General features: G+C 35.0%; 2 protein-coding genes across 2 annotated transcripts; one reads left to right on the top strand and one right to left on the bottom strand.

The window, feature by feature from the left end:
• Positions 1-1000: 1000 nt before the first annotated feature.
• Positions 1001-5352, top strand: put (punt). The gene is made up of 8 exons (XM_008200520.3): positions 1001-1203; positions 1256-1455; positions 1501-1666; positions 1713-1843; positions 1975-2356; positions 2679-3136; positions 3511-3694; positions 4395-5352. The coding sequence occupies exons 1-7, from the start codon at positions 1152-1154 to the stop codon at positions 3688-3690; spliced, it is 1569 nt and encodes a 522-aa protein (XP_008198742.1). The 5' UTR covers positions 1001-1151; the 3' UTR covers positions 3691-3694; positions 4395-5352.
• A 69-nt stretch (positions 5353-5421) lies between these two features.
• Positions 5422-11318, bottom strand: LOC103314439 (uncharacterized protein). Its single transcript, XM_008200521.3, has 6 exons — positions 11063-11318; positions 7977-8109; positions 7196-7253; positions 7074-7145; positions 6705-7007; positions 5422-6004 (listed from the first exon to the last, which is right to left on the bottom strand). Exons 2-6 carry the CDS (start codon positions 8097-8099, stop codon positions 5865-5867), a joined length of 696 nt encoding a protein of 231 aa, XP_008198743.1. The 5' UTR covers positions 8100-8109; positions 11063-11318; the 3' UTR covers positions 5422-5864.
• Positions 11319-12555: the final 1237 nt, after the last annotated feature.

Below are 12555 nucleotides of genomic sequence, written 5' to 3'. Positions count from 1 at the left end.
TTAAACCGGAAAATTTAGATTAGCTTGAGCACACGTCCGTTCGCAACAACGGCAAGTAACAAACTGAATAAATTGAACGAAACCGCACAATACACAATAATTTAAATAAACCGACTCACCTCGCTTCGCTTCGCCTCGCCTCCCGCTCCCGCTCCCGATCTAACCCGTGCCACTGCTCGCTGTCGACTGAAGCGCTCTCGCCGCCTGCGCCGCACACCTAACCTCGGGACACGTCACGGATGTGACGTCACTTAAGTCTAAAACAGGTCATTACCAGAAATATTCACTGGAAAAATTCCTCAAATTTAGAAACATTCATACACAGAATTATTTAAAATAGAACAGCATTGATCTAAAAAAATTAATTATGACAAATGTATTTGCCTATAAACGTCTAAAATTATAAAAGTTTCGCATGCAGTCGATGGAAAAATAAAAATGCATGTTTTTATTTAAACAGAAACTGGCAATGTGAAATTTTGGTGCGAAAATTAGTGGTATCGCAATGCGTATAGCCACATTGTTTGTTTGTTTCGTTTTGTTGAAAATTCGGAGGTTCCAAAAGTAGGGTTATGTTGTCACCCGAAAATGACAAAATTTACACTTTTATGAATTTTGTCTCCATCTCTGCCCTTTCAGAGCGTTATGATAGGATATTTAGGGTCGAAATCTCTACCTTTATTATGTGCTATTGCCAGATACGGACAAAAGTTCAGAAAGTAGGGTTAGGGTGTATTATGCTCTTTTCTGAAGTGTTAAATTTTAACTTTAATGTTTTTTGTGTGCTTTCCTGCTCTTCTAGAGCGCTATTAATTATTATTGAATATGTTTAAGGACAGACAAATCTACCTTGAGTCAACGACATAAATTTCAGTGAGATTTATTGAAAAATGCACTTCTCGTGTCAACCTTTTCATGAAAAAGGGTGTTTAAACGTTTATAAAGGGTATGTTAACGTGTGTTGTTAACTTTACCACGTAATAAAACATAAAGTATAACTTGGTAATTTTTTACCAACCCCACAACTGGGCACAAAACGTGCCAAAAGGCCCGTTTAAGTGTGTAATCCCCCTTTGTTCGCATAATTCTGGTGCCTTTGACCCGCCAGGTTGGTATCGCCTGAGCCAAATGTCAAGCGATGCTTTTAAGAAATGGCCATAAACAACGTAATTTCGCTCATTTTGTTCGTTTTAATCGTCCTGGGTTAGTTGCAAGTAGGGCTTCGCCCCCCAAAAGTAACCCCCACGTTTTGCAGATTGCGATTTAAGCGGTGCCGGAGTTACACTTCCCGTGACAACAAAATGCGAATTTCTCAACCAAACTTTGTGCACAGACAGCAAGGGGGCTAATTGTAGCGAGATTCAAGAGTGCGAGAAGCCCGAGGCGGGTAAACGTAACCATTGTTTCGTTTTGTGGTCGTGGAACGACAATGGAACCGTCAGTATTGCGCTCAAGGTAAGTCGACAACAATGGGGCACACGGGGCTAAGTCTTCTTCCAGGGCTGTTTTCTCAATAGTGAGCAGTGCTACGACAAGTCGGAGTGCGTGGAGCGCAGCCCCAAAAGCCAAAAACCGAAGCACATGTTCTGTTGTTGTGAGGGGAACATGTGCAATCAGAATTTCACCTGGGAGCCTGCTCCTCCCACTGAAGCCCCCCCTTCGAGCAGTGAGTTAAGGTTTAGGGTTTTGCAGGTGTAATTTGTGCGTTTTAGCCCCCATTCCGGTCGTTTATAACCCACATTTTATCTATTATATAGCCCCAGCTGTCTTTATGGGGTTTTTGGTCTTGTCGGCCCCCATTCTGTGGTATTGTTGGCGCAAGCGCAAGTTTTACTTCAATGAGGTCAGTACCAACCAAATTTTTTACAATTTAAATTAACGTAAATTTTTTATTGCCAACTAAAGTGGGGCGTAAGTTACTATACAATTTTTCTGTTTTTTTTTTTATTAAAATATGATTGTGTTAATTTTTAGTTGCCAACTTCTGAGCCCAATCCCTTGCCGCCTCCTTCACCCTTTTTGGACACACGTCCGATTCAATTGATTGAAATTAAGGCAAGGGGGCGCTTTGGGGCTGTCTGGAAGGCTCAGTTCAAGTCGGAGGAAGTTGCAGTTAAAATTTTCCCAATACAAGATAAACAATCATGGTTAACTGAACAGGAAATTTTCAAATTGCCGCATATGTCTCATCCGAATATTTTGCAATTTATTGGAGTTGAAAAACGTGGTGATAATTTAAAAGCTGAGTTTTGGTTGATTACGGCATATCATGAGAAAGGTTCGTTGTGTGATTACTTGAAGGCGCATACGTTGACTTGGAATGAGTTGTGTTCGGTGGCCGAGACGATGGCGAGAGGTGAGTTTGAAAAAAAACCTACATTTTTTTTGGCGAAACTTGTGGGTCAAAACTTATGAAAATTGTACAGTAGCACGAGTTGGTTGTATATAACATGTCAGGGAAAAATCAAGGATGTTGGTCGTGTGGTTATTTAATTAAAAAATAAAGTCGGAAAAAAACCTATATTTTTTTTTGGCGAAACTTGTCTTTTAAAACTTATGAAAATTGTACAGTAGCGTGAGTTGGTTGTGTACAATATGTCAATGAAAAATTAAGAAAATCGGTCGGGCCGTTTTCGAATTAAAAAATAAAATAATTAAAAAAAATTTTTTTGCTTCAGGTCTAATGCACCTCCACGAAGCCATCCCGGGTAAATCCCCCTCAGATCCTGTAAAACCCGCTATCGCACATCGCGATTTCAAAAGTAAAAACGTCCTCCTTAAGAGCAACATGACGGCATGTATTGCCGATTTTGGTCTTGCTCTTGTTTTTGAATTTGGTAAATCGTGTGGTGATACACATGGTCAAGTTGGTACACGTCGTTATATGGCACCGGAAGTTCTGGAAGGTGCGATTGATTTTAATCCAGATGCTTTTCAACGTATTGACATGTATGCATGTGGGTTGGTTTTGTGGGAATTGGTTTCGCGTTGTACGGCTCAAGATGGTCCAATTGGTGATTATCGTCTACCTTTTGAAGAAGAAGTTGGTCAACATCCAACACTTGAAGATATGCAAGAATCGGTTGTGCAGAGAAAAGTACGACCAGTGATACAGGAGCATTGGAGGCAGCACTCAGTGAGTTATAGTTTGAGGCACTCGTGCGCTACGTTTGTTCGCGCATTAAAAATTTTAAGTGAAGGTTCTAGTTTTATTTTTGGCTACTCATTTGTCCATATCTGCGATTACAATAAAATAAACACGTTTTATATTAAAATTTTCTCAAAAATAAACCAAAAAACCCTGAAATTTTTTAATGTTTTTAAACTTATTTTCAAATACTTATACTAAATCTCGTCGAATTTGATCAAATTTTACGTTTTAGTTCATTTTTGAACCAATGACTCGTCTGTCTTCATGATTTTGAGTGAAAATTTCTATTTTTACGCGTCTTAGTTTTCGAAAAAACGAGCCAAAAACTTGTGTTTAGAGTATTTTTGGTTTTGTTTTAGGGATTGGCAGCAATGTGCGATACGATAGAAGAGTGTTGGGATCATGATGCTGAAGCTAGATTGAGTGCAAGTTGTGTAATGGAAAGAGTGATGTTACAGAAGAGGTACGGGCATGGCGGGTACGGTATGAGGATCGAAAATGAAAATTTGTTGTCACCGTTGAAGGAGAATAGCATGTAGGAAGGTGAGTCTTGAATTTTTTTTATTTATTTTTTTGGCCAACGAGGGACACAAATTTAATTATTTTGTGTCTCTTTATTGGTTTCCTGATGAAAATTCCTTGTTTCGTCTCCTGATGATGATTCTTGTGCCAATTCGCGAAACAAATTTTTATTTTAAAATTGGACATAACTTATTATATTGCGCCATTTTTTTATTTTGATGTAAAATAATTGAATTGCCTCAAAAATATCGAAATTTAGAGTCGACAGTCACAAATATACAGGTCTGTTCTCCATATAAATCCGGCTCGGAGGACCATACAGTGTGTATGGTCTATTATTGGCCCGTTAATAATTGAAAAATAAATATTTTTTTACAAAAGCCGAAGGATACTAACGCCCTGAATGACCTAAAGTTATTTTCAAGTATACAGGGTGTTTCCGAAATTAGCTACAATACAACCTTATTTTTTTAATGGAACAACTCATTGGAACAATAATTTAAATCTATGCTAATGTATTGATTTTTGTTGCGACATTCTTAATTCCGATTTTTTATTTTTGGTACCAACGCAACGCAATTTTTTATGACAGTTGAAATTCGGTTACTTCGTTGGCACTTTCCACAATTCCATTTTTTCCGTCCATTTTCAATAGCAACTCCGTTGATCCTCATCTCCCAATTTCCGATGAATTTTTTCCGACGTTTCTGCCTTCTTTCAGCCATCATCAGCAATGAAAAAAAATCAGTACCTGCATTGCTATAAAATACAGTACCTGGGCGTCGAGCAGCCTGTGCCGTGTCTTAGTTACCACACTTGCCTACCAGGAGAAGTATTTCATCGTCTTTTGTTTTTCTACATTTTTTGCAACAACAACAAAGTGACAGTTGTTTTATTTTTGTTTGTTTGTTTTCGTCATCATACCAATGTGCCAATAGAGACGTAACGATTTTTATAAACACAAGACTGGTTTTTTGTTATTAATTTGTGTGGTGTTCGGGACACTTAAATGACGTTTTGAAGTTAGAAAACAAAATGGACGTCGTCGATAGGGTTTTCCTCCTCTTGATCCTCCAGTTTTTTTTTTTTTTGGTACATATCTGAAATCGGTTAATTCGGACGAATTCGTGCAATTAGTTTTTTGTAACGCGCAAAATAACCGATATATATTTTTAATAATTGTGTGTCTTAGATGTTAGTAGAGACAATGTACAGAATTTGTATTTGTTGGAAAAAAAATCCAGTAGATCTGGTTAAATAATAATATTTTTGAAATTGTTAACAAAACGAGAAAAAAAATACTCAAATTACCCGATTTGCCCCCAAAGACTGAATTATTTAGGGATTTTTTTCTTGCCAACCTGTTTCTTCCCAACTACCTCCTACCTATTTTTATGTCCGTGGTGCTTCGCTCACTGGATTTTTCTCGTGTGTAAAAAATGACTAGATTAATTTAGTGTTTAAGACAACATATCACGAATTTCTTTTTGTTTTTCTTGACGCAATAGTGCAAATACCAGTACAATATACTATATGACAAAAATAGCATTCCGACGAACCGATTCAATTTGCAACTACTACAGGAAACTGTAATTTCGTTTTTTTACTGTAGATAATGTAGTTTTTAGTTCTTCGTTAACTCTATTTGTATAAATAAATAAATAGTGTATGGATTATTATTGGTGGATTTTTTGACTCACCTTGTCTGTTTGTTCAGTCTGCGGTCGGGTCCAATGAAACACAGTCTGTACTAATGATATGCTTTATTTAAACTATTATTTATGACAGAGAGTGTACAAGGCCTCACCATTCCAAGTTAGAATCAAACGTAATTTTTTTACACATTGATCGAATTAAAAAAGGACGAATATATGTCGTTTAAGGCTCTAGAACAAGGATAGAGATATGTCGGGTGTAATCAATATCTCGGAAAAACATCACTCTTTTAACTATCTTTTTTGTTTAATTACTTGGTCAGTTATATCAGGCTCTAACTACATACAAAAAATACAAAAATATATCACTGACATTCCTTTCTCGTCGCCAACTCTGCTAAGAAACATTGAGACATTTTTTTTTTGCTAAAGAATCTACGATTTTTTTTTAAATTTTTTTGAATAATACTCGTCGGTATTGTCCCTAAAATATTAGGATTAGAGATGAGTACATGAAATTAGAGATGAGTTGGTTTTTATTTGTTTGGCACAACTCTGGCACGTAGCATTTGAACGGTTTGTTGACTGACGGGTTCAGTGGGCGATTCTGAGTCGGAACTCGTTCCAAAGGGCAGAGGGTTGTTGCCAGGGGGTACAATAAGGGTGTTTGACTCATCTGCAACAAACTTATTAATGTGGGCAACCAGCAATACACCGGTGTGCAGGTAAGCAAAAGAATTTAATTTTAAATTAAGTTCACCATTGCACCATTTTTTTTTAACTTTTTCAAAGTTCTATTGCATTTTTTGGTCAGAAACTCACCCATTTCGCGAAATTCAAAATCAAAAAATATCAAATTAAGTCGAAAAACTTTTTTTTTGTTTTTAAACAATTTTGCTTATTTAAAGCACACCACAGCGTGTATTCATCCAATTTTCAAAAACGCGCGTTTTTTTAAGTTTCCATGGCAACATCAATAATCCAAAAAAACGTGAAGATAAATGACAACTTTTTAATGATTTTTTATTATAATGACAATCAATTCCATGACAACGAAAGGTATACTACTATATATTTGTTCTATTTCGAGCACTCCGGCTACGCCGTCGTGCTCGAAAAATCTCAATATCCACTTACACTTTAATATACTATTTTTACCTTTTCAAAGCGTTTCAGCCCTTTTTCAGTTCTTGTTAGGAATGAAATAGTCAAGTCATTTGGCTCCAAATATTTTTTAATTCAAGAAAATAATTGTTACTCTCTTGCGCTTACGTCCTTTAGTGTTTTCGGTCTTTTTTATATATTTTCATGTTGTTTGAACGGTATTTATACTTATATTAAGCTGTGGTTACGTTAGATTTTTTTTAAATACTCACATATCTTATTGCCATTGCCGAGATTAACATTATCGATCTGATACTTGGCAGCCAGTGCTGCCAACTGATCCGTTTCGGCTTCGTCGTCTTCAAGACTCGAATAACTTCCAGTTGTGGCATCACCATCCGATGAACCTTTCGATTGTTTAACTTCATCATCTTCTTCTTCATCTTCTTGTTCTTCACTCTCTTCACTACTGCTTTCCGAATCTGAACTACTCGACGAATTTTCTTCACTTTGTTCATCTGCTTCATCGCCTTCGCTACTGCTATTTTCCTCCTCTGTCTTGGAAGTTGTGAAAGCTTTTTAGAGGACAATTTTATTATTATTAGCGAAATTTGATAAGTTAGTAAGAAGTGTTTACTCACTTTGTTGGAGCTTTTCCAGGATCAGAGGGTAGAATTCTTTCGCTGTCGCATTGTTGGGTTCGTATTGCAGGACTGCAAGACAGTATTTTATGTACAAGAAAAATAAGAAAAAATGAACTTACTCAGTTTGCAGTATTTTAATGCCGTTACGTAATCTTTCAACATTACGGCCGATAGAAACTGGAAAAAATAACGATAATTATTATTACATTACACGTCGATTATTGCGTATAATGAGACAATTTCAGTTTGTTGATGTTAAGTAAATTGGGAAGAGCTACAACCTGCAGGTTTAATTAAATTTCAGGGGTTGAATATTCGGCGCCTAATCGCAACGTACGCTTAATTAAAGCGGAGTTTTTGGGGCGAACAAAGGGATGCAAAGCGTTAAAGTACTAGAACGATTTATTCATTTTTGAACGAAATTCTGAACAAATGGAAAAATTGGTAAAATGAAAAAAGCTTCATAACTAAAAAACTATTGAAAATTTGGCGATTTTCTCGACGCCAGTCGCTTCCCCGGATCGTTTTACATAAGTTTGCATCACAATAGCTCCACTTTTTCGAATAGTTTTGCCGTAATTGAAAAAAAAAATTTAAAAAAAGTTACACAGATTATAGTCATTATCACAGTTTTGTCCTAAATGGTCAATGAATTATTAAAATAATCAAATTTCGTTTGAAATCTTAATTCGCTTAATCGGCGACAGACCGAAAAATCTTCCAACATCCAGCTTTTACGCCCAATTACGAACCCCACTAATGCATTTTCCAAACTCGCTCATTTCTCGTACGACAATCCATTAAAGTTCCGAAAATTTTTTCCTCTCCAATTTCCCGTCACTTTGATTACTTCCTGGTTGCTAATCGGATTTATCTCGCATCGTTAACGTGGGTACCTACCTCTGCTAAAAACTCGGTAGGCGCTGAAATACTCTCATCTGCGTCCGTATATTCGCTCAAATCTTCGTTACTGCTCGAAGTTGGCTTCAAAAGACCCACATTTCCATTGTCTTCAGAGGTCATGTTGGCAACACTGCAAAAAAAATCATACCTTCACCTTTATCTATAAATATAAATCTCTAAATGACTTTCAGACAAATGGAATTTCCGCGATAAATACCTAATTTTTTCAGTGACATTTAGGAAAATCGATAGTTGGAATGCTCAGATGCGCATCTATAAAACGTTCGTGTCTAAATGTCTCAGAGTTGTAAAAACATTTGTCGATTTTTTTTAAGTGGGGAAAATTGAGTTGTTTTTTTAATTTTCTGGAGACTTTTTTATTTTCTATTTCCGAGTTTAGGGATCAAAATTGTGATTTCGTCTAATTGAAGTGACATAAACATTGTCTGAAAATTTCGTTCAATTCGGGTTATAATTGTCAAAGATAGCGATAGTGCTAAAGTTAGCACCCAAACTGACCATATTTTTGACCATAACTTCGGAACGGTGGCTTGGAATTAAATTGTATTGTTAAATTCGATTAATTTGTGTCAAAATACATTAGAAACGTTTTTTGTTTTTCGAAATTGTGCCATTTTTGACAATTTTGATTTTTTTTTTTTTGAAAATAATTAGCACCCGGACTAACCTATTTTTGGCCATAACTTCGAAACGGTGGCTTGGAATTAAATTCTATTAGTAAATTCGATTAATTTGTGTCAAAATACATTAGAAACGTTTTTTGTTTTTCGAAATTGTGCCATTTTTGGCAATTTTGATTTTTTTTTTAAATAATTAGCACCCGGACTAACCTATTTTTGGCCATAACTTCGAAACGGTGGCTCGGAATTAAATTCCATTGGTAAATTCGATTAATTTGTGTCAAAATACATTAGACACGTTTTTTGTTTTTCGAAATTGTGTCATTTTTGGCAATTTTGATTTTTTTTTGGAAAATAATTAGCACCCGGACTAACCTATTTTTGGTCATAACTTCGAAACGGTGGCTCGGAATTAAATTCTATTGGTAAATTCGATTAATGTGTGTCAAAATACATTAGAAACGTTTTTTGTTTTTCAAAATTGTGCCATTTTTGACTATTTTGAATTTTTTTTTTGAAAATAATTAGCACCCGGACTAACCTATTTTTGGCCATAACTTCGAAACGGTGGCTCGGAATTAAATTCTATTGGTAAATTCGATTAATCTGTGTCAAAATACATTAGACACGTTTTTTGCTTTTCGAAATTGTGTCATTTTTGGCAATTTTGATTTTTTTTTGGAAAATAATTAGCACCCGAACTAACCTGTTTTTGGCCATAACTTCAAAACGGTGACTCCTAATTAAATTCTGGTGGAAAATTCGTGCAATTTGGGCCAAAATACTTGTGAGACGTTGCTTTGTTTTTCGAAATTGCGTTATTTTCGGATTTTTTTTTAATACTTAGCACTCAAATTAATGAATTTTTGGCCATAACTTCGGAACGGCATCTCGAAATTAAATTCTGTTGGCAAATTCGTGAAATTTGGGCCAAAATCCTTTGGAAACATTATTTTTATTCTCATAGTTTGGTGTTTAAATTTTTTTGGATGACCTTGAAACTCGCTTTGCGCCCGTTTTCCGGTTAGATCTGCAAGTTCGTCGACCTTTTTCATCTTTCAACACAACACAAATTAATCAAACCGGAGCAAAATTGGAAAATAGCTTTTCCTCTTCATAATTGAATCGAAGAAGCGACCGAATTGAATGAAAGAGAGGGTTTAGAAGAATCGATTCTGCCATTGAAAGGTTTGCAAGTCAAGGTTGAGATTAAAATTTGCGTGTTTTTTTATTACCGAGGCGTAGCTCAGCCGCAAACCATATTTCACACGTTTGAATACGTAAACCGGAAGTTTATTGTGTGGAAAAGCGGCGAGAAAAACTATATTTACTCTGCAACTTTTCTTTGTGAGTGTCTCGAGAGTAATTAAGTCAGTTTGAAACAAAATTGCTTCTAGGACTTGATTAAAGTGTTATTTAAATTTTGGCGCCCTTTAGTTATCAGCGGCCGCATAAAATCGAAATAAATAATGGTTTGTCGTTTAATCGAGGGTGAAATATTAGTTTTTTCCTCCCCTGAACATGCGATCGTTGTCGTATTTTGCCTTTTTGAGTGAAATATGAAGCGTTTCCGCATTGTTTTAGCTCAAATCGGGGCAAGAAGCGGATTATAATAAAAATGTCAAATGCAGAGAATGAAATTCCGTAAAAGTCGGTTTCAGAGTCTATAGAACGTGGAAGTTACGGATTGTTGGTCGCATATGAAGTGGGAAAGAAACGTTTATGGAATATTCAGCCCTCAAATTGCAAATTTGGTCCATTGTCAGGGAGTGGAACATGTGTTGAAAATTTTATTCAAATCGGAGCTAAATTATTTTTCAAAAATAACACAATTTCGAAAATCAAAATGCATTTCGTCCGAAATTACACGAATTGGGCAATAGAATTTAATTTCGAGTTACCGTTTCGACGTTATTACGAAAAATAGATTAGTTTAGGTGCTAATTATTTTCCAAAAAAAAAAATCAAAATTTCCGAAAATTACACAATTTCGTAAAACAAAACAACATCTATAACGTATTTTGGCCCAAATTACACGAATCTGCCAACAGGATTTAAGTCCGAACTATCGTTTCAAAGTTATAGCCAAAAATAGGTTAGTTTGGGTGCTAACCTTAGCCCCTCACTTAGCACCATTGCTATCTCAAACAATTATAATCCGAATTGAACGAAATTTTAAAACAATGTTTATGTTTTTATAACTAGACAAAATAAACATAAAAATCTTAATTTTGAAATCGTTTTTTTAAACCCGGAAATAGATTATTTCAGCCCTTACACGTAATGATTATTGATAACTCACCCGTGGGAGCTTTTGCATGCAATAGTGCATTTTTAACGCACTAATAACAACACGATTATCGATCACATCTCATTCAAATTTTGCATTTTTTCTTTTGATTTAAGTATTTGTTGAGAAAATGACAGTTCGGGGATACATACCTTGTTTTTTCTAAGTGAAAATCTGAGCTGTTTTTGTACGCCAGCGTCGTATTTCTTAGGCCATATGTCTATCGGGTGTTTATACAAAGACGACAACAGGTCTACTGTCGATCTAGCGCCGGTTTGAGGGCCGACGACGGGCGTCTCTGCGACAACGACGCCACCAAAACACTCGAACTAAAACGTTGAGAATCGATACAAGAGATTTGGACCTTTTGAAGTACAACGAAAGCGAATTTTGACATTTTTTGACATACTTTTGTCAGTTTTTTGTTTGAAAACATATAAAATATTTACTTTGGTGCAAAATTGCCTTAAAATTACATAAAAAACAAACACAAAATATCGTTATTGTTGAAAATGGTGTTACTCTTACTAGATGAAAAATCACGAAATAAGATCGAAATTTTGCACATTTTGCTCTATTTTGCTAGTTTTTGGACAAGAAATTTATTCTGCAGAGCAAATTTTGGTCAAAAGTATTGTTAAACTTAGTTTTTTCGCGAGATTTTGCTTGAAGAAAAAACGAAAAAATACCGAGTTAGGTATGACAGACCAAAATTTTATTATTAATTTTTTCCCGAGATTTTGCTAAAAAAGACCGAAATTTTTTCAATTTCAATCTAAAATTATTTTTGTTTTACCTTTTCTGGGTACATTTTTCAACTAGAAAAGTAATTATTTCACAAAAAGTATTAGAAACAGACCGGAAATTCACTCAATTGTGCTAAAATTGGTGTTATTTTTAACTTATTTGAGTCTTGTTGAGATAAACGTCAAGTTTTTTCGAAACCTCAAATTATAGAAATTATCAATAAATTGACCTAAAACGCCTTATAACCCTTTATACTAGTTGATTTTCTATTTCTGAGCACAATTTAGTGGCAATTGAGTCAAAATTCAGCAAGAAATTTGAATAAAACAGCTCAATTAAAATTTTGATTTACCTACCCACCAATAAAAAAATTCTAAAAATTATAATAAACAATAATTTATGTCAAAAGTACGCCTATCTGACGTAAAATTGTCTGAGGATTCTAAATCTGTCTTCAATTCTGTTCTACGATTCGTAGTTTTGGAGATATTAGGCAAAATATGGTCATTTTTAATTTTTCCAATTCACAAAAAAATAAAAAAAATCGGTAAAAAACCGAAATTGATCGAAAACGGCAAGTAGTCCTTTTCAGTAGCTAATTATGTATTTTTGGGCACAATTTTGTGGCATTCAAGCCAAAACTGTGCAAATAATTTGAAAAATACAGCTTGATCAAAATTTTTTCTGACTTACCTACCATAAATAAATTATGATAACAAGTCAAAAGAAGGTTTATTTTGATAATTTCGATTTGTTATTAGCTGTTAATGCTAATTTAGGAGTTTTAAATGTTTTTTTCGTGAAAACTTATTCGCAGACTAATTAGTCTTGATCTGGGCTTTCAGTGAAAAGTTTTCATTAACGACTCTTTAATTCTTTTGTTTACGAATTGACGTTT

This window comes from Tribolium castaneum, chromosome 7 (genome assembly GCF_031307605.1).
Source record: "Tribolium castaneum strain GA2 chromosome 7, icTriCast1.1, whole genome shotgun sequence".
Classification (NCBI taxonomy): domain Eukaryota; kingdom Metazoa; phylum Arthropoda; class Insecta; order Coleoptera; family Tenebrionidae; genus Tribolium; species Tribolium castaneum.
Note: the sequence above shows the minus strand (reverse complement) of the source record. Positions and strands in the feature narration are given on the sequence as shown.